The sequence below is a fragment of the Hypomesus transpacificus genome, chromosome 2 (genome assembly GCF_021917145.1).
Source record: "Hypomesus transpacificus isolate Combined female chromosome 2, fHypTra1, whole genome shotgun sequence".
NCBI classification, from domain to species: domain Eukaryota; kingdom Metazoa; phylum Chordata; class Actinopteri; order Osmeriformes; family Osmeridae; genus Hypomesus; species Hypomesus transpacificus.
Window position 1 is genome coordinate 16,504,907 of NC_061061.1, and position 22,333 is coordinate 16,527,239.

The following is a 22,333-nucleotide window of genomic DNA, read 5'->3' on the forward strand; positions in this document are numbered from 1 at the left end:
GTCATCTGCTTAAAGATTTAAAAATGTCTCTTCATGGGGGATCAAAAGACCTAAGCGTGCTTTCTTTCTATGAAAGACAATGTGGACTGTGCACCTTGTTTAGTAGTGGGATTGTATTGCATGGAGGTGAGGAGTTTAAATCAATCTTAGCGTAACCGTGTAGACAGCTCGCTCAGAGCAGGTAGGAATTTTCTTTACTCTAAGTTGTCCTGAGGGCAGAAACGTTTCCACCTACTCCGTGCGATCAGAAACTCCACCATCCGTAACTGGAAACTCATCAATTAAACTCAAATAGGATGTCCTGCCGCTGAAGAATGTTTTGTGATAGTGCTTGTTAATAGTCTGCTTTCATTGCTTGAGCGAAGAATAGCATAACAGGATGTTCTATCAGATCTGCAATGTCTTATCCCATATCAGTTTTTGCCATGTTGGGTCATTGTCATAAAGGGCCCACATCTGTGCATCTTCCAAACATCACTCAACAGTAGTATGAGATGTTGTGTTGGCATGTGTCCAGTCTTAAATGCCCTGAGTCTGTGCACGCATTAAGACAGGTGTGAATGTGTGAGGGCATGCTTCAGTTTACAGTATTGGCCAGACAAACAGGAGACAGAAAGGACAGCTAACCGGTTGGTTTCATCCCGTGAATCAACATGGCCAGCAGCAACCTTCATAAAGGACTGAACAAATTACTTATTTCATCCAGTAGCCTAGGTTCTGCAGGGTTTATAAACACAGAGAGCAAGTGGAACATTGTAACTGGACGCACGGATTCATAATGTTTTCTCCAGTGTTACTGTTCTTTTTTGTATTTATTATTTTCGCTGATGGAGGTCAAGGTACTGAATATTTGTTTTACTCAGAGTTGTTAACGTATTTTTTAAATATTGTTTTTTATTATGGTTTAGGTATATAATTTTCCTAATTTCACTGTCACTATTAACTATGTTAAAGTAGCATATGTTTAAATGTCTGTTCCCCTTTTATATCATTGTCTAAATAAATACATTTATTAATGGCACATATTTTGTGTACCCTCGATTTTCCCGTATTTGTGAAGGTGGAACCACACTGGAAGAGCCACAGAGGGACAATCTGGAGACGGTCCAAACAAAAGACAGTAAGGAAATGACCTGTAATACCAGCGTTGGCGTTACTATGTAGCTTCGTTGATACCAGGGTAACTGGAGTAGGTTATCTGAGGTTGAGATTGTTGTGTTGCAGCCGCTACTGAGGTAGTAGAGTTCCGGAGACCCGTGAAGCAGAACGGTTCTTCTGGAGAGCCCAGTCGTCGGTGTGACTATGACAGTGAGTGACACGGATGCCAGGAACATCTTCTAACAACAGATCGAGATTGACTTTGGTAAATGATTCCTTATTTTGTGTTCTCAATGTGACCCAGGACGGACAGGAGGGAAAGTTATCGCGAGTTTATTTTGCAAGGAACATGTCAAATCCTCCAACAAGCCCAGAATGAACTGTGAGTAACCATGGTCTTGGAGAACTATATTTTTTTATTTCAACATGTTAACTTATATACATTAAAAATGAAATGAAATAAATTCATATTTCAAGAGGTGAATTCAAAACCAACAAATTCAGTGATGTTCAAATTTCAATATTAGGTCTATAAGGTCGCCTTTCAAAATTCAAAACATGTCACTGATTTGCTTCCATAGAGCTGTGGACTGCCGTAAAACGATACTAATATTATAATGTTTTATGGTCTTACAATCTTCAAAATGTTTGTTTAAGCAAATTAGCTTCCCTGTCCATTTGTAATCCTGTGTTCGGCTTCTTCTCTCGGGCTTCCCATAATCACAAAGTTGCTCAAAAGTGCCGGAGGAATGGATTCCGGAGTCTGAAGACCTGTCGAAGAGAGTTGAAGAAACAAAAGAAAGACCAGGGCAAATCCACCATTCCCATTTAAAGACATTTACTTTCATAAACTATGCCTCCATAACCATGTTTTTGTATCATGATATATTCCATTCAAAAGGAGCATGTCCCATTTACAAATATACAGCATATATTCCATATTAATGCTAAGAGGTGTATTACCACATACTTGCATAAATACCGTCATCCTTGTTTGTAATAAACTTATCGAAAAAAAATGTATCTTTGGCATTCAGGTGTCTTTGGTTTGTCCTGAGGGGCAGCATATATGCTAATGTTAAAAAAAGGTTACACTACACACAAAGTTCCAGTTTGACCACGAGGAATGTAACCAATATTGCACCCTGACCTAGACTACTGTTAAAAATAACAAACTTTTAGACACAAAACTTTATTTCAGAACACAGAGAGTATAACAGGACACTTTAGTTTGCACGTCTTTCTTTGTATTTCACCTCACACTCTGCTCCCTTTCCTTTTGTTCTCTTTCCTACAAACATTCCCAAAGGATGGTTCTAGTGGCGCTATGGGAATGTATGACAAGGAAATCAGTCAGTCGACCTGCTAATATATGTAGCTGATTCTGAACAAACTCGTCTTCGATATGAACATGTTCTAACACATTTAAAATGTTAACACAATAGTAAATATTTGACCATACATTTTTTGAAATGTTACGGGAAGCTGAGCTTCACTTGCAGTCTTAAAGAAATCGCCACTGGTCTAAGCAATATGAACGAAACTACACCATCTTTGTTTTGTTGGTTTGTGATTTTGGCTCAGTTGTGATGTTGAAAATGCAAATCCAGTCTTTTACAGATCAGTGGAAGAGAAGTTAAGGGAGGAGAGTGGATAGAGGGAGGAGGTGGAGGTCTATCAAACAAGTGGTCTTGGTATTGGAATAGTTTCTCCATGTTTCTTACTGAGGGTCTCAGTGGGACCACAGGTCATTGACCACAGGGACGAAGAGAGCGACCAGAACCATCAGCATCAAACCAGCGCTTGAGTGGAGTGGGACGACTGAGTTTCCTGAGAGAGAGACCAGGCAGAGGAGAAAGGAGGGAGAAGGTGGAGAATTATTTACATTCCCAACTGTTAGTTGTTTGAGGTTTATTGGCGCTGTGTTGGGTTTGACTGTTATTGATGTGATGCCCGCTGTGGAGGGTAGGGATAGTGTCAGGCAAAGTGTCAACGCGGTTCCTTCCGTACAGTGACAGATTCAACATGTTCTGATATAAATTGCAATATAGAACAGTGCTTGCTGAACAATACCGTAGGGAGCATACTGTAGTGTGCCTATGTTTTCTAGCCTTCCTGCTCCTGAAAACAAGTGGATAAAAGAAATGTTTTTGAGATTATCTATGTATTTTGGATCAATTACACTTACCAATAACAGTGAGTTTCTGAGAGGCTGTGCTGTTCTTGTTTGTGATGTTGTTGAAGGCGACACAGGTGAACTCTTCATTATTGTGTGAGGTCAGCGGGCCAGACTCATAAACTGAGCCAGTGGCCACTTGGGAGCCATTAAACAACCAGGTGTAGGTGCTGGGGGGCTGAGAGGAGGCTGTGCAGGTGAGGGTCACATTCTGGCTCGTCAAATTCAACCATGGGCCCATTATGACGGGAGTATCTGGCCCATCTGAAACATAAAGCTGATTATTAGACAGAATCACTACTGTATTGGCCTGATGCCGGTACATTTCATCAAGGCCATGGAGTCAACATTTGGGGGGACGAAATCTACTGGGGAGTCTGAGGGTCCCCCCCGAAGACATTTTACTTTATGAATATAATTAAATTTTTAATGATAATTTCGGACAGCATGCGTGGTTGCCTGTCGTAGTGTAGCACACTTATTTATTATTTATATTTTTACATATTGGGGGGGACATTTTGACCAGATTTGAATATTGGGGAGGTGTGTCCCTCCCAATATATATTGTGATTACAGCCCTGCATTATGTTACATTTACATCTAGTCATTTAGCAGACGCTCTTATCCAAAGCGACTTACGATAAGTACAGGGACCTTCCCCCCGGAAATCTAAACTTCAGATTGATAGCCCGATTCCCGAACCGCTCAGCCATCTGACCCTAACAGGTAACAGGAGATTCATCACCATTGTGATGATTCCCATGAAGACCACAAAATAATCCATTCATCAGCACAATGATCAGGTAAAGTGTTCAACTTCCTTCAGACAGTCAGTAGGCCTAAGGACTTTCAGGCTTAGAAACTTTCTAAATGTATTCCATCGCAACTCATGTCTTGGAGTACAAACGCTTGACATCATCATGGTAATCAAACAATTGAGTAAACACGAGCTAGCACGTTACAGAATCAGAATTCAGTTTATTCACCATGTATGTTATACTAACACGGAATTTACTGTGGCAGGGAGGTGCCAACAATAATCATATACGAATCTTAAATGAAGTGAAAGTACAAACGTTTAACTATTTCTAAGAACTAAACAATTTAACAATGAAACAATTTAAATATAAAGTATATATAAGAATAAGAATGAGCAGCATGAGTGGTCAACAGTGCAATCAGATACTGAGATAAGGTGGCTTATGCATAGTGCAATTGCCATTAGATGGACTTATAATAGTTCAATAAATGAATGAATGTCAGTGGGAGTCCTAGGCCTTGTTGAAGAGGACAGTAGCAGATGGAAAAATACTGTTCTTATGGCGTGAGGTTTTGGTCCTGATGGACCAGGGAGTGTCCACGGTGGGAGGGGTCGGCCACAATCTTCCTTGCTCGCCTCAGGATCCTCGAGGTGTGCAGATCCTCGAGGGATGGCAGATTGCAGCCGATCACCTTTTCAGCCGTGTGGTTGATACGCTGCAGTTTGCTCTTGTCCTAGGCAGTGGCAGCAGCTGCGCAGCAGCGTACCAGATGGTGATGGAGGAGGTGGGGATGGACTCAATGATGGCTGTGCAGAAGTGCACCATCATTGTCTTTGGCAGGTTGAATTTCTTCAGCTGCTGTAGGAAGTACATCCTCTGTTGTGCTTTCTTGGTGAGGGAGCTGATGTTCAGTTCCCACTTGAAGTCCTGGGAGAGGATAGTGCCCAGGAAGCGGAAGGACTCCACAGTGTTGACTGGGGAGTCACTCAGGGTGATGGGGGTGAGTGGGGCTGTGTTCTTCCCGAAGTCCACAACCATCTCCACTTTCTTGAGAGCATTGAGCTCTAGGTTGTTCTGGCTGCACCGGTTGTCAGCTTCCCACCTGTAATCAGACTCGTCCCCATCAGAGATAAGCCCAATGAGGGTGGTGTCGTCCGTAAACTTCAGGAGTTTGACAGACGGATGACCGGAGGTGCAGCTGTTGGTGTACAGGGAGAAGGGCAGAGGGGAAAGGACGCAGCCCTGAGGAGATCCAGTGCTGAAGGACCGGGAGTCAGAGACTTGTGTTCCCAGCTTAACGCACTGCTTCCTGTCAGACAGGAAGTCTGTGATCCACCTGCAGGTGAAGTCGGGCACGTTCAGCTGGGAGAGCTTGTCCTATAGCAGGGCGGGACTGATGGTGTTGAAGGCAGAGCTGAAATCCACAAACAGGATTCTGATCCACTAACAGGATCCCGCACCTTCTCTCTTGATTGTTCAAGCCAGAGAACACTTTGCCAACCATCCCTGCCAAGTCAACACAAGTTCATTCATAATGTTTTTGTCATGGGGTTTACACTACACACAAGGCACTTTTGGCAATATGCTGGTAAGAGTCACTGTTTCCGTAGAAACAAACCGAATACACTGAAACACACTATCATGGCGTATCACCAGACACAGCACCATGACGGGACAAATTTTAACATGCATTCATTTGGAAGACTTTCAGAGCATGACAACTTACAGCTAATGTTCAGACTTATAGACTGTCTGACCATGTCGTGACTGATGCCATTGGAGACGTTGCACCTGAACGGCCCCGTGTCATAGCGGGTTACCATAGGGATGCTGACAGTAGAACCGCCATTGGTCAGCTGAACCAGACTGGCATTGACCTCAGAGCTGCCATTAAGCCAGAGGTAGGAGAGGGAGGAGCCAGTGGTGACAGAGCAGGTGAAAACTGCTGTGTCATTTAGCTCCACCAGGTCGGTGGCATCGGCCCTCAGGATGGCGTTTGAAATGGGCTCTGTGAGGAGAAGAGAGCAGACGTCATTGTCCTATATACCCACACAGGTTACATCCTTTTTCTTGAAAACGTACAATATATATTTTCTTTCTGCTTTGGACAGATACATACATTATGACCTGTTTAGGGTTGAGCTTCCGTAAAACCTTGCCATAGTTCTTGGTAACTGTAACCATGGCAATTGCTCGGAAAAGTACGGTGTGGCCAGGTTGTTGAACTTTGGATAAACTCCTAGCCCAGGCCTACCCTTCATTTATGACAAGTATACATATAGCAAATATAGCTTCACAATGATATCAGTTAGCACTGGCATTGAAACACAGACTAACAGGCAGACAGACGGGCATTCAGAAGGCAAGGCAGAAAGAAAGAAAGACAGACAGACAGGCAGACAGACATATATAGGCCAACTGAACATCTTACCTTGGACCGACAAAATCACATTCAGTTCTATGGATGGCCCTTGAATCAAATATATTCCTGAATCTGCCACCTGGACTGATCTTATGGAGAGAGCCAAAAGGGTTGAATTGAAGGTGATCCGGCTTGCCCATGTAGGATTAGGAAAGGAACCCATGGGGTACCACTGCATGATGAATGTTGATCCATGAAACCACATCCCTCCTTGGATGGATGTCTCAGGGTACACCTGCAGTGTGACATTGCTGTTCACAGCTGCATGATTCAGAGACGCGACTATCGTCTGACCACTAACATCTGAAAGGATAAGGTGTCATTAGGCTTTGATTGCAATAACTAGATTCTGTTAAATGATACATTTGACAAAATATCAATCTAAGTTGGTTATGTCTACTGTATATATTTAGACATGTATATTTTCCTTTAAACAAACATTTCATTTACAAACAAATGTATGTATGCATGATCTGTCACCTGTTGGAGATTGAATTTAAAAAGTACATCAAACATAACCAATCTCATCACTGATCTCTCACCTAATGGAAAATAAACCTTTAAAGGTTTTTACCAGTGATTCAGAATTACCTTTACTGGTGGTTAGACACAGCAGGAGACACAGCACAGAATACTCCATGTTACCTGCTGAGAAATGAGCGGCTTGATTTCAGTATCGTAGCCACAATCCTTTTTCAATCAGCAAATATTTGTTCAAGATCATACAGTTACGGCTCAAAGGATAGAAATATAGCCTATTTTCAGCACACCTTTCCACGCCCCATTATGCCCTGGTTATGGTAATGGTATTTGGGTTGACACACTGGGGTGTGTTTGTGTTTGTTAGTTATGTTTTTTAAACAGCTGCACAAGTTTGCAAAGTAAAACTGTGATTTTAACCACTTATATCAGCTACTTGAAGGGATTGGAAAGTTAACAGAGGTTTGATTGGCTAGAAAGTTGGCGGTTATGAAACAAATCCATTGGTTTTATTGTACAAATGATATCAACACAAACATCAATAGTGCAAGTGTATATTGTCTCTGTTCTGCAGCTTCACAGTTTATTGGGGGGTGGTAGTTATTTGCGTATGTTATATGTCTGATGTGTTGGTGAGAAAGGCCAACTTGAATACGTGTCAATGTTGGAATGACTTGAATAATGCAGAACTCTTCAGGATACAGAACAGAGAGCCCGCTCAGAAGTACCTCCTTACTCCTGACATAGTATCTTGTCAGAAAAGCTGAGCTCAGCTCTCAGCTTCACAAGTGACTGGAAAGCTGAGATGACTTAGGCAAAGAGGCCTGCAATCAAGTACTTCAGTAAACAACTGACTGAAGACACACAGAACTTTTGTCAGGATACAGAAGTTCTGTAACTAGGAGGAGACTGGCTGAAGGGGTTTAGACTTGATAGCTCTTGGTATTCTTGGTGTGTGTGTTTTAGCAGGGACAAGTGTTTCATTAATAATTCATACCTCCATTTCTGCAGTAGTTTTGCAATCATATCAGACTGTTATTATTCAGTTTCATGGTGTTAGCATATAATATCTGACATCATCCAATTTGATTCAGTGTTTGCGTTTCAGCACGATTTCCGTGTTAATTGACAAGGTGCCGTGTGTGACTACATTTGACAGAACGACTACAAACCCCTGAAGTGATGATAAGAAATTAGGTCAGAGTCAAGATCTGGTTCCAGTCTCTGAGATTTACAAATACATTTCAGATGAGAAAAGGGGAGAGGGGAAAGGATAGAAAAGAGAGGAGGAGCAAAGCAGAGGACTTCTAGAGAGAAAAAGAAGAAATGGAAACAGACAAAGAAAGAGAGGCCAGGATTGCATCAGGATTGCCACGCCGTCTGGAATCTTAGGAATCCAAGAATTCTGCAGTGCTTTCAGCGAACATTCCACCCCAACACCCCCATGCCCCCCCCCAACCCACTCCCGGCGTATAAATAAGCTTCTATAACCATAAGAGAAACTCATTGCTCCATCTTTCCCCCCTAGTGCCCCATTTGAACTTGAAAGCGGTTGAACGTAATTATATTGGTTGATTCTTGACTTGGTCACGTGTTGCATCCTCAGCGAAGACTTTAGCGGTGGTTCTATCTTGCGTTGGCCCTTGATCTCTGCTCTCTGTGCCCTTGAGGACTTGTCGTTTGACAGGCCCCACTCCCCTCAAAAAATGAAGCAGAGAGAAAAGCCATTATCAAAGTTGCCCACATCAAGGGCTCTTATGAAGATTTAGCTCCAGCGTTTACATTTTTTATTTTAGAAAAGGTTTCATTTTTACAGCATGAAATCAGACACATTGTCTAGGTTTCTTCCTCATTGTATGTAACACAACAAAACAGACATAAAGCTGTACTTCACATGACTATGGATGGCATAATTAATATGTGAAAGGGCACTTATTGGCAATATACCCCCCAATCTCCCTTTTTTTTTATACAATGTTTACATCAATGACAAATGTATTGAACAAACAAGTAACAGTTCAGTGTGTTTCAGTTTGATTTGTATTTATCTACCTCCTTAAAAGGTCGGGGTTGTAACTTTCTGTTGTATAACATGTTTTAATGTTTACTCTGTGTGTGTGTGTGTGTGTGTGCGTGGTCGTCCCCAGCACTGTATGCTGTTGGGAGGGAAGAAGAGCACAGACGTTCCTCTGGAGGGCTACCTGCTAAGCCCCATCCAGAGGATCTGCAAGTACCCTCTCCTGCTGAAGGTTAGCCCACCCTGCTGTCCCCTAACCTGCCTGGCCCAGCCCTGCTCTCCCCTAACCTGCCTGGTTACTCTCAGCTCCCTCTGAAATGTCCCCCACTTCCCCTTTGTCTCTCCCTCCCATTGCTCTGCATGTAATTCACCTCAATATGCCTCTCACCCATCCTCACCCCCCCCCCCCCCCTCACCCTCTCCTCCTCCCCCCTCCCCTGTGCTATCCCTGGGTGCAGGAGCTCCTGAAGAGGACCCCGAAGAAGCATCCCGACTACCCGGCGGTGGAGGAAGCCCTGCAGGTGATGAAGGCCGTGTGCTCCAACATCAACGAGACCAAGAGGCAGATGGAGAAACTGGAGGCCCTGGAGCAGCTCCAGTCCCACATCGAGGGCTGGGAGGTGAGAGGGTCATGGGGAGAGGAGAGGGACATGGGGAGAGGAGAGGGACATGGGGAGGTGAGAGGGACATGGGGAGAGGAGAGGGACATGGGGAGGTGAGAGGGACATGGGGAGGTGAGAGGGACATGGGGAGAGGAGAGGGACATGGGGAGGTGAGAGGGACATGGGGAGAGGAGAGGGACATGGGGAGAGGAGAGGGACATGGGGAGAGGAGAGGGAGGAGACGGGGAGAGGAGAGGGACATGGGGAGAGGAGAGGGAGGAGACGAGGAGAGGGACATGGGGAGAGGAAAGGGAGGAGACAGGGAGAGGAGAGGGACATGGGGAGAGGAGAGGGACATGGGGAGAGGAGAGGGACATGGGGAGGTGAGAGGGACATGGGGAGAGGAGAGGGACATGGGGAGAGGAGAGGGACATGGGGAGAGGAGAGGGACATGGGGAGAGGAGAGGGACATGGGGAGAGGAGAGGGACATGGGGAGGTGAGAGGGACATGGGGAGAGGAGAGGGTCATGGGGAGAGGAGAGGGACATGGGGAGAGGAGAGGGACATGGGGAGAGGAGAGGGAGGAGACGGGGAGGTGAAAGGGACATGGGAAGAGGAGAGGGACATGGGGAGAGGAGAGGGAGGAGACGGGGAGAGGAGAGGGACATGGGGAGAGGAGAGGGAGGAGACGAGGAGAGGGACATGGGGAGAGGAAAGGGAGGAGACAGGGAGAGGAGAGGGAGTCGATGGAGAGGCAGGAGAAAGGGGGGAGGGTAGATTGGGGGGTGAGGGAGAAGGAAAAGCAAAGCAGGAGAGATGGGAGGAAGTCTGAAGAGAGGGTCGTTAAAGGAACGAGGCAGAGACTGGGGAATGGATGGGAGAGAGACCCTTCGCCAAACCTAGTTTAATACCCTTTAATACAGTTTAAACACAAGTGTGGATGGTGAAAGCAAGGGCCTCTCATTCTAGTCGAACAGTGAGTGAAAGCTCCAGTCTGTTCTCCAGACAGGCCACCAAGCAACCTCTCCCGTCCGTCTCAGAGCCAAAGGCTCTCGCGGCCAAATCATCCTTTAGCGTGCAGGGGCCACGGACAGGGCTTGGGAGCGGAGCGCGTTTTTCACGCCTCCCTCACCCGTCACAACGAAGCCCTTGTCCCCACGGACACAGAGGGGACAATCTGCCCAATCAGGGGCGCCGAGGGGAGCGCCAGTGGGCACCTTGCCCAATCAGTGGAGCCCAAGGGGGTGGGGCTTGTCTCAAACGGTGCGACTGTGAGAAACGGAGACGGGGGGCCCTCACTGTGCCATCCCTCTTTAGTGACTGCCAAGACGAGCGCCCCCTCTCTCTCTCTCTCTCTCTCTCATTCTCTCTCTCTCTCTCTCATTCTCTCTCTCTCCCCATATCTCTTTCTCTCCCCCCACCTCTCTCTCTCCCCCCATCTCTCTCTCTCTCCTTCTGAAAAATGTCACCGCTTGACCCTCCGGCTTGTTGTTCTTCCAAAGCATATCAAACAAGAAGCTGTTGTATGTTTAACAAGAGTATATTTAGAGGACGGAGGTGATTGATGTGGAAACCGCAATCCCATTCAATTTCCTTGTCAAACACACTCTGAATTTGTTCCTGGTCACCACTGCTCGGATCAAAACATCAGGAGAATACACATAACCTAATAATAAACATACTATACCGTAACACGGCTATTTGAACACTGTCTATGTTAGGCCAGTATGAACAGGCTGACAAATATCGGCTGTGGAACCAACCACCAAAACACCATCCGACTTTTCGTGTTTTAGACTGGATTTGGAACAAACACAATTCTTTTTTGCCAACTCGGTAAGTCTCTTGAAGTTTTTGAGCTTTCTCCCCGTATCAGAGTTAATCCTCAGGAAAGGCACTTTGCCTCTCCTCCACTCTCCTCCATAAACACTCCAATTCTACCCACATTAGTCTCACCCTGCCCCCCCCCCCCCCCCCCCATCCAGTGTAATCACCTCCAGTCCTAATGGAGGGTGAGGAGCACTGCCGAATGAGACCCAGACACATTACCGCTGCACTGACGGCCTCCATTATACACACACGCACGCACACAGTACATACACACACACGCACTCACACAGTATATACACACACATGCACGCACACAGTACACCCACACACACGCACTCACACTGTACATACACACACATGCACTCACACAGTACATACACACACACGCACTCACACAGTACATACACACACATGCACTCACACAGTACATACATACACACACACACACACACACACACACACACACACACACACATGCACTGTACATACACACACACACACACACATTGTACACAAATCCATAAATCCTCATACAGTGACGCATGAAAACGCACAAAGAGGGAATAAGCAGGAGGGTCTGAGCCCACAGTGAACATTGGGGGGAACTGAAGACACAGAAAGAAGCTCTTTGGAACATTGTCAAATCATGCTGGAATAACATGGGTTAATAACATGGGTTAATAACATGGGTTAATAACATGGGTTAATAACATGGGTTAAGCACAAACTTGTGAAGAGTCCATGCATGCTGTCATTAAAGAGGCAAATACCAAATACTAAGATACGCTGAAATATATCCCCATTTCACTCAAACTGCTAAGCATATTTATGAAAATATCTGTGTCACACTGTTAACAAATGCTAAAAGTATAGTGGTCTGAAACTGTTGGACCCTACTGTACAGTACATGTGTGGATGCATGCAAAGGCTAAAGCACACAAACGCATGCACAGTTTAGCAAGGGGTTTAGCAATGATCCTGCAAAACATGATCTGTCTGCTCAGCCCGGCTGGAACACACCTGTAAAAAGGGCAGATAATAGGTTTTCCTGGAGAGATGTATGTCCAGTGCAAATTTAGTGCCCACAGGAATCGATTATGGACGCTTGGTGGAGGGGAATTTTCTAGTGGCTGGAGATGAGCATGACATCAAAGAGACGTGTGTGTGTGTGTGTGTGAGTAAGGGATGTTCTATAGAAAAGACGGGGGTGGGGGGGCATATCCAATACCCACACATGGCCCTGCTTGGTTCCAGTCGATTCGAGTTGGCACCATCCATTTAACACGGACATGAGTTTTTGTGGCCGATGTGGTGGTCCTCTCTTGCCCTTCCTCCAGACATGGCCTGTGCACACATGCGTGCTCGTGCACCTAGTTCATTACAGTTACTCAGAAAACACACCTATGTTTGGGGGTGTGGGAATGGCCGTTGTTAAAGGACTCACTGATTCACTGAAATATCACCTTGCCTTTTCAACCCAAGTGTCGTACATTATTGATGTAGCCTAGATCTCAGCAAAGTGCACACACATCCGGTCAGACTTTTTTTTCTATACTTGAATTGAATCCCATCAAATGTTATTTCAGAAAGAATGAATTAGTACTGATTAATACTGTAGGCTGAAGGATTCTCTGATGACAGCAGTGCAGTGTAAAGGTTAATTGGTGTCTGGACTGTGTGAGCCACGTTCTGCCTTCTGAGACATCGAGAATGACGTCATCGTGTTTCAAAAGCCAAACAACACAGAGATTACGATGTTTACACTGAAGGGAGGGAGCGCGGTGCGTTATGAAACGGGTTGAATTTCTTCAGTAAGGAACGTTTTTTGGCCCTTCAACGGGATGCAGCATCTTGTCACCGAGATGCTCTGAAATGTGGGTTAGCAGATTCAGAGACGGCTTTCTTGGTTTCCTGGTAACGAGGCCTGACCTGTGGGTCCACTTGGCTCAGGCGATGAAAGGCGAGCAGCTTGTTGGTTTACTGTGTGAAAGTGAGACTATGGGTTGGGTATCAATGTTTTCGTATGTCAAGGTTGCACAGGTCGCAGTGTTTCAGAACGGAGGCCTAATTTCCTCTTTAGTTCTTGCTAGGAAAAAGGTGGTGGGATTATTAGGAAGTAATTTTTTTGCGGTGGGTGTTTAAGTTTCGGCACCAGCGTCAACGTTCCAGATTGTGTCTTTGCCCCTGAGGGATTAGGTGACACTTCACATTGATTGTTCTGTCACACTTGTGACTTAACCTGCAGTAACACAACACATCTTAGAACAAATCTTAACACCGTCATGACGCATTAGAAAAACCTCCTTAACTGTCAAAATACTTGTCCAGCCCCAGTCTGCAGTGGTGTGAGTGGATCTGGACTGTAGGAGCAGAATAAACAGTCTCTCTGTCTGGAGCTCACCAGAAGGCCCCCAGGGAGCCAGTCTGGCACTGTTTAAAGTGGCTCCTGTTTTTCCCCCAATGTTGGGTTTGCCAATAGCATTCACTCATGAACTCCCAGAAACCCACACATCCTCTGGTACAATCTGCTGAAACACACTGTTAAGCGACCACAGGCTCATTTTTAAGCATTTATGGGAATTTTGAGCTCTTGATTTCAGAGGTTCAAGGAAAGGCTAGTGTTGACTGTAGGCCTGATGTCTTTGGAGGACAATGGGATGGAAGCAGATCGTTTGAGCGGAAACCAAGGGAACAGTTCAATTCTCTGTTTTGAATAGTTTTTACTGAACCTGCGAACTCTGAAGTCACGAAACGAGTTCAAACTCAGATGTATTATCATGAAGAAGTTAATTGTTTTAAGATTTGAGGATCCAGTCGATTAATGTCACGGTTTTGACTTCCTGTGTTTTACCTCAGGGAACCAACCTGACAGACATCAGCACAGAGCTGCTTCTCCATGGTAACCTTCTCAAGATCTCAGCAGGCAACATCCAGGAGAGAGTGTTCTTCCTGTTTGACAACCTCCTGGTGTACTGCAAGAGGAAGTCCAGGTGAGTAAGGCCGAGACTGCCTCGATTTCATTTGTCTTCCCTCTTGAAACATGCTACAGTGGTTCCTAGGGGTGGTAATCTTTTGGTGCCTCACGATTAGAATCGATTCTTGGGGTTACGATTCAATTAACAATCGATTCACAATTTTTCCGAGATATACATTTGTGAATTGATCTGAATCGCTAGCAAACTGAATCACGATTCAAATTTGATTTTTTTCCCCCCATCCCTAGTGGTTCAGTCTCTGACCTGTTTTACGAGGGAAGACAAATTGAGGGGAATATACTGTAGAGTAACCGGACAGAGTTTTCATTCAAGACCTGAGTTTTACAGACAGGAGCCAGGCCTGAAAACCTGGGACATTAATTTGAATTTCCAAAGTCCTGTTTGCATGCCCAGCTCATTTATTTATAAACAAAACATCTAGGCTCAGTTTTCAGAACTGGCACCGACAGTCTCATTTCCTCAGCAGCGTATTTCTACTTTTGACGACATTTTGCGTCTTTTTCTAGGGTTTCTGGGAAGAAGTCTACCAAGAGGACCAAGTCCATCAATGGTCCACTATATTTGTTCAGGGGAAGAATCAACACTGAGGTGATGGAGGTGGAAAACGTTGAGGATGGAACAGGTGTGTGTTGGCCAGTGTCGGCCATCTTAAGTTTGGAAACAAGAATCCTCTCGTATCCATCATTCATCCCTCTCTGTCCTTTCATTCATGGCTAAATCAAATCCAGTTTAATTTGTAAACTGTTATACACACAACCAACCCCTTTTTACATGCAATGTCTCAGAGGGGCTTCACATACACCCGTAGAACTGCACCTAAACCAAGCTAAACCCTGAAAGAAGACAAGGGATATGTTGTACTTTAAATAGGTTCAATTCATTGTACTCTAAATATCCTACTAATTGACTACACTTCAATGTGGTCCAACCCTTACCCTAACCCCTAGCTAGATATTTATTTTAACCTATTTGGAAAATGTTACTTTTCTGAATTGACTATGGCTCTGACTGTGGCTAGCAAGTTAACCACCGTTAGCTTCACTTTTCGTCACAAAAACGTAATTTCTACCTTAACCGTGCATAGTAACGTAAATACAAAGACAAGCAACTCAATCGCTACCAAGACGAATCTTTTGACATCTAGGTTGTCAATGTAGGCCAAATATCGACTGAGGCTTAGGGGTGGGAAAATAAATAAATAATAATATGTGAGAGAACGAAGGTTGTGCCCTTGCCGAAGGCAAAGCATACCCAATGAGCAAATAATTATCACCCAGGCCTCTTTGCTTGTGGCGTTTATGCAACTGCCTTGCAGTAAAGCAGTTAGCCTAGCCATCACCCAGAAGTTAACGAGCTGCTAAACTAATGATCTGCTAGAGATAGTCACGTGTGTTTTCATGACGTTGATGACGTTAGTAGCGTCAGTGACTGTGGCCAGCAAGTTAGCCACCGTTAGCTTCACTTTTCACCACAAAAACTAATTTCTACTTAAACCGTCCAACGGAACGTAAATACAAATACAAGCAACTCAATCTCTACCAAGACGAAACTTTTGACACCTAGGTTGTCTGTGTAGTTAAAATATTGACTGAGGCTTAGGGGTGGGAAAATAAATAAATAATAATATATGTGAGAGAACAAAGGTTGTGCCCTTGCTGAAGGCAAAACACACCCAAAGAGGCAGTGAAGATTCTGATAAAATAAGTTACTGCCACTCTTCATGTTAGAACCACTCCTTAGTACAGAATGCTGATGTGAATCTGACAGACTGGCAGTTGAAGGATGGCGAGTGATGCACATAATCTCACGTTCACAAACAAAGACACAAACCACTCAAGTTTCACACCCCTAAACAAGTAGGCAGGCTGTTTTAGTACCATATCAACCATCAACACTCTGCTTGTGTTTTTTTTCCTTCCGTGGTTTTTTGCACACCGCATTTGTGTTTTGCCAAGCTTTGTTTCTTTAGGCCTCAGGGTGAAAATACCTTCTTCTTCTTCTATCTCAAGTGTTTCCTTTTGATAAACTAACGAGACGGAGCAGACCCAGGCCTCACATCCCCTGTATCTGTGTGCTGCGTGCTCTTGTCCCCGGGTGTGAAAGAGGAAACCACAGTGCAAAACAGCGCGTTTCTCAGAAAGAGAATGATGCCAACGCGCTCGTGAAAACATCTACCCACAGATTGTTTTTTGCACTGAAGAACTTCTTTGCGCTTTTACCTAGATAAAAGAAGCAGCCAGTTCCTCATTCAGGGGACACACAAAGATCTCTTGTTAGCCTGTACCAGTATCTATCCTTTTGATTTGACTACCTCGCCTCATGAGAAGATGACACACTGTACTCCTCCTCACTCCTGCAGACTCTTGTCCCCCCCCCCCTATACACCACTCCCAAACACGTTAAGTGAACACCTTTTCCAATATGATCTACTTGCGCTCTCCCTTTAACGTTTAAATTGTCCCCTTAGGGCCTGGGGTATCATACCTATTTATATGACCTTTTAAAGATCACACTAATGCACCCCATTACCCAGGGGCATTCATTATTCAGAAGACATTCACCTGGAGCCGAACGGATGATAAAATTAGAATGTTGCGGGAAAGAGGAGAGTGAGCACAAGGGAACGAAAGATGAAAGAAAGAAGGAAAATTGAAAAGATAATTTTGGGGGGGATTATTAATGGTAGTGATAGAAAAACTGAGAAATCAAGATTTCTGTGTAGTCAGGGCAATACCTTTATCTACTTTTAAACTGTTCAATATTTATCTTAATAATTGACATGGAATTCTATATTGGTTTTGTAATGTTAATGTTATGAGTGCTTCTTCCTTAAGGTCATAAACAGTAGTGTGATTTTCGAAGACCAGAACTCACATTCCCAACTGCCACATCAAAAGTGCAACATTGTCGTGTGTGTTTACCAAACAACTTCTGTCAACTGTTTGTTTTCTCCCCTAGCGGACTATCACAGTAACAACTACACAGTGACCAATGGCTGGAAGATCCACAACACGGCCAAGAACAAGTGGTTTGTCTGCATGGCCAAGAATGCAGAAGACAAGCAGAAGTGGCTGGACGCCATCTTGAGGGAGCGTGAACAAAGAGAGAGTGAGTGAAGCAAAGATATCTTTTGTTTATGGTCCTAGTACTAGTTTACTGCCAATACTCTGTTTTTAATAAATATAAGATTGGGTGACACTGAACCTTAGAACCACCTGTTATGAGTTGTTCATTCACAAACAAGCCCACAATGTGCACTAAGAGCCTCTTCGGTCCCATCGAGGTCCGGAAATAGGCTAGCTGTGACTTGGCAAAGAACATCTAAACAGGACACTGTGCACCTCATGGAGTTGTTGTCTGTAATAGAACTCTAACAGAGGACATGCAAGCAGTATGTCTAGACATCCATACCCCACACAGCATGTTGTTTTTTACAGTATTTGTTTTGGAGCAGTTTTTAGGTCAAGTATACTCAAAATACACTCAGGATTTCATTAACCAGAATCTTTTCGAAATATAATTGAACTAACACACTACTTCACCCACGGTACATTCTTGTACTCGTGAACAACAGTTTTCAACCGATTTAACACAATTTCTAACTCGTCTTCTTGAACAAATTTACCGTTTAACTTTCTTTTTTTTTGTACTTCAAAAGGGTTCCAACAAGAGTAAGAACACCTGTTCTCTGACAGCCACCTGTCTCTGTTATTGTGCGTGTGTGTTCGCCGCTGTGAATAAAGCTTGGAAAGGCCTTTACAACTTCTGTGGCTCTGGGCAATGCGACATCTGATAGCGTTGGTCACCAAAAATCAAAACAGATACCCCCTAAGCAATACGAGAACAAATCGGCTCAAACAACAGATGGTGCAAGACATTAATTACACCTGGGCTTTTGGCCATGTACATCGGCAGCTTGAATAGCTTTCAAATGGGCTGTGTTGCTGTTTGGATGGGAATTAGGTAAGCAGTTATTGTAAAGCCTTCTGGCCTCACCACCTGAACCTGTTGTGGAAGTGGAGGGATGTGGAAAGCAATGGGGTTTCCTTGCGCCTGGGGTGTCTGGTTACGGCTGGGCCGATATCAACCTGAGGCTAACAGATGCCAGATCAGTCATACTTGTCCAGGGGCCCATCCCCCCAACACCCCAGAACCCCTCCTCTTAGATCCTGCCCCTACAACCACATCTGGAGGTTTAGACATCAACACGTTAATACATTGTACAATTTAATAATCATCCAGTTGCATCCTAATTACTTCATTCCGTCAAATGTTTGTTTTTTCCCCCCGCTATCGACTGACACAGTATGTTGCTGTCAGCCTATCTCGTGTTCCCAGAGTAGCTCCATTGTCTTAAGCCTACCAGCTGGGAAAGGCTGGGGCCATCTTATCTGTGTATTTTTTACAAAGGGAATATGGGTTGGTTAGCGTGTTAGCTGGTGCCAGCAGGAGTGGGAAGCGAGAGCGTCTCTGGACAAGCTCAGACAGCTGCACCAGAAGCTCAGAGCCTCGGCACCGGACAGACCCCACTCTTATTCAATGACACTCTTTGTTTGAGCCCAGTCCAGCTGCTGTCAAATGTAATCCAACCCCACCTCCATCAGTAGCAGTCAGTTCCAAGCCCCCGTAATGGAAATGGTCTGAGTCCCACGGTGGAGCTAGGAGGCTCTGACAGCCCCATGGTGGAGTTGAACATCTTTAAGCTGTGTTCGCCCCACTGTGGTGTTTAGCAGGTCAGAGGGCCTCACGACAGGGCCGAGCTGCTGAGACGAAGAGCTCTGTGATGGAGCCTAGCTGTGTCAAGAGGCCCACTGTTGACTTCCGAACTTCAGCTTCACAATAAACAACAGGAAGAGCACTTTGATTGACAGACAGGCAGGCACAAGGGGTGTGTTTGTGTGTGTGTGTGTGTGTGGGGGGGGGGTAAACATCTGGTGTTCCATCAGAAGAAGGCGTCAGACACAAGCCACAGTTCCTCAGCTGCATCTGTACTTTCTCTGAACTCTGCGATAACTCTGCAAGACCCTTCATTGTGTCTTCTCACAGCCCCATGAAAGACTCCCCTCTCCTGCCTCCCCCCCTCTCCTGCCTTTCCTGCCTCGCCCGCCTTGCCCTCTCTCCTGCCTCACCCCCCTCTCCAGCCTCGCCCCCCTCTCCTGCCTCTCCTGCCTCGCCCCCTCTCCTGCCTTGCCCCCCTCTCCTGCCTCGCCCCCTCTCCTGCCTCGCCCCCTTCTCCTGCCTCGCCCCCAGGGGGCTGGTACTTGTGTAGACGTCTGAGGGCCATGAAGGGGAAGTTGGGTGCCCCCCTGGGAACCCATTTGTTTTGTTTTTTTGGGCATGGTGAAACAATAGCTACTTCTAGAGCACCAGATGCCAGCCAGAATGCCAGTCATGGGAATCCATGTGAATTGCTTGTGCACAAAGGGAAGATCTGAATCTCACTTTAAATACTGTAACTGATTTCTTTACCTAAGTTTTTCTTTTTAAGAACGTGAATGCTCAGTCGCTTCAACAACAACAACAACAAAAAAACAAAATGGTTATCAAAATATTGAAGTACCTGCGAGTTTGTCCATTCTTTGAATGTTGTATTTCCAGATCCGACGACACTGCTGCAGCTAGCCAGCAAGCTAGCCAACTCATACTACCGAGCCACACACAGCTAGCTGGTTAACTCACATGTTCCGTAACACACACTTTTAACTAGTTAGCCAACACCCCAAGACTCACTTATTGTTTCTTACTAAGAAGGTCAAAGCAAGATCGCCACAAAAACTTGATAGTTCTATTACAGTGTAACTTGCTGCTAGCAAGCATACTAATTAACTGATTATGTGTGTTGCAGGCCTTAAACTGGGTATGGAGAGGGATGCCTATGTGATGATTGCAGAGAAGGGAGAGAAGCTCTACCACAACATGATGACCAAGAGCCGCCACCTGATCAAGGATCGGCGCAGGAAGCTGAGCATCGTACCCAAATGCTTCATGGGAAAGTGAGTTGTTTTCGAAGTACATTAACTGTCAACACTTAAACTTTATTCCAGAATTCATTGAAATCCATTCAGGTTTGATCTTGAAACGGTTAATGTACGATGTGTAAAAAAAAAATTTTAATCCACGTAATTGCGTTAATTCCAACCTCACCTTGACTAATTGCTGCTGTGTAAGCTTAGGCACTCAGAAGACAAGCCACTCCGCGTGTGTGCTTGGCTATATGCCCTACCTGCTGCTATCATGACATCCTTCTGTTCCTTGTGCTGTGGTTTGAGTTCACCTCCCACTGTTCTACAGTGTGCTAAGTACTGTAGTTCCTCTTAGAGTTTCCTGAAGCTGACACTTCCTCTGTCAGCTGGCCTTGTCTTTTCACACACACACTCTTGCACACACACTTGCACACACACTTGCACACACACAGAAGCCACACGCAGACACGGATACAGACAAGATGTAGACACGCACACACACAAACACACTCTCAATCTATCTCCCAGTGCCCCCAACTGATGAATGAGTTTGCCTGGAATTGTTTTTCCCCCTCAGTCAGGAGCCAATCACTCGTTTGGTCTCAACACACACTCACAGCTTAATTAGGAAGACCCTCCCTTGAACAGTGGGCCGCTGGACTGAGCTGCAGTTTTTTTTCTTTCTTGTCCCCTTTAGTCTTTTAGTGCCATGAATGGACAATGAGGGTCTGGCCGGCAGCGAGGCATTTTCCATGACTTCCCTCAGCTCAACACAATCACTTTTTGCGAGATTCCAAACAGCAATTAAAATTCTCCTTGGCACTGATTTGGTGGACGGGGGGCGGGGGGGGTGGGTGGGGGGGTAGACGGGAGGGATGGGGGGGCACGGACTGTTAGGGCGATAGGAGTGATTAAGGCAGACCGGCAAACTTGCCTTTATGAACTTGTGGTTCGAGCTAAGTTTAAATGGCTGTTAAAAGTAACCAAATATACAATGAAATAAAATACAAGTTGCCGTAATTTACAATATAAAATATATAAAATAACCCACGATTTAGTAAAGAGCAGGAGGCTACAGTTTGCTGTGTAATTGGTGAGATGCTTCTCATATAGTAGACAGAGGTGAGGGTTCAACCCTCAAGGCTACGGGTGGCTATTGTGCATTAAGGATTAAATATAGCCATCTGTTGATTCACATTCACAGTCGCAAACCATATTTTCAACGTAGGAAATCTGTGAATAAAATCATCTGTCGTGAAGTAGGTATTTCATGGATCGTGCTTGCTAATGTTTCTTGCTTCCTCCCATCCATCTCCAAGCTCAGTGACACGTGAAGTGTCTCCTTGTTGGTGTTTTTCTGTGGCTCGTGGCTAGACTGTTTTTTCATGGAACTGCACTCTGCATTGTAGTGCAGCCAAACACCCCTGTGTGTGTGCATGGTGTGTATGTATGGTGTGTGTGTATGGTGTGTGTGCCTGCACACGCAGACGTGCTTGCGTGCGTCTGGCAAAGCGATCCATATCAACCAGTATTCCTTCTTGTCAGCACTTCATGTAGGAGACTCGCCAGGCCCCTCCCTCCCTCCTTCCCTCTCTCCTTCCCTCCCTCCCTCCCTCCCTCCTAATGAGTGCAACCTAGGTTTATATCTGATGACATTATGAGCAAGCATCTCCTACTCTGAGAAAGCCCAGCAGATAGTGGTGCTTGCTAAGTGGGTCTTATTGAATCAGACCGCAACAGAGAGTGCCTGTTCGACAGTGTTGGCTTTATTGATAGCATAATTCCATCATTTGTCAACAGCTTCAATCTGGTTGTCAGCTGTTTGCTAGTTCGTCTTCCTATAGCTTCTCCTCACTCAGTGTACCTGGCCCATTTGCTGATGCAGGTTATTTATTTTGAGTGGAACTTGCATAGCATCATGGCTTTTAGAGTCCAGCAGGGCTGCCTTGGTAGTCTGCTGTAGAAGATGTTTATCGTGCCAGCGACGT

The 22,333-nt window shown here is 45.1% G+C and overlaps 2 protein-coding genes across 2 annotated transcripts in view; one reads left to right on the forward strand and one right to left on the reverse strand.

Moving 5' to 3' along the window:
- Positions 1–1,908: 1,908 nt before the first annotated feature.
- On the reverse strand, positions 1,909–7,197 carry LOC124480834 (carcinoembryonic antigen-related cell adhesion molecule 8-like). The gene is made up of 5 exons (XM_047040475.1): positions 7,049–7,197; positions 6,467–6,760; positions 5,762–6,043; positions 3,287–3,538; positions 1,909–2,928 (listed from the first exon to the last, which is right to left on the reverse strand). The coding sequence occupies exons 1-5, from the start codon at positions 7,095–7,097 to the stop codon at positions 2,831–2,833; spliced, it is 975 nt and encodes a 324-aa protein (XP_046896431.1). The 5' UTR covers positions 7,098–7,197; the 3' UTR covers positions 1,909–2,830.
- A 357-nt stretch (positions 7,198–7,554) lies between these two features.
- prex1 (phosphatidylinositol-3,4,5-trisphosphate-dependent Rac exchange factor 1) overlaps positions 7,555–22,333 on the forward strand; it is a 52,830-nt gene continuing 38,051 nt past the window's right edge. Inside the window, exons 1-7 of the mRNA XM_047034077.1 lie at positions 7,555–7,569; positions 9,001–9,186; positions 9,413–9,574; positions 14,243–14,376; positions 14,889–15,004; positions 17,341–17,490; positions 20,228–20,375. Of these exons, the coding sequence (XP_046890033.1) occupies positions 7,555–7,569; positions 9,001–9,186; positions 9,413–9,574; positions 14,243–14,376; positions 14,889–15,004; positions 17,341–17,490; positions 20,228–20,375 (911 nt within the window). The remainder of the gene's footprint in view (positions 7,570–9,000; positions 9,187–9,412; positions 9,575–14,242; positions 14,377–14,888; positions 15,005–17,340; positions 17,491–20,227; positions 20,376–22,333) is intronic.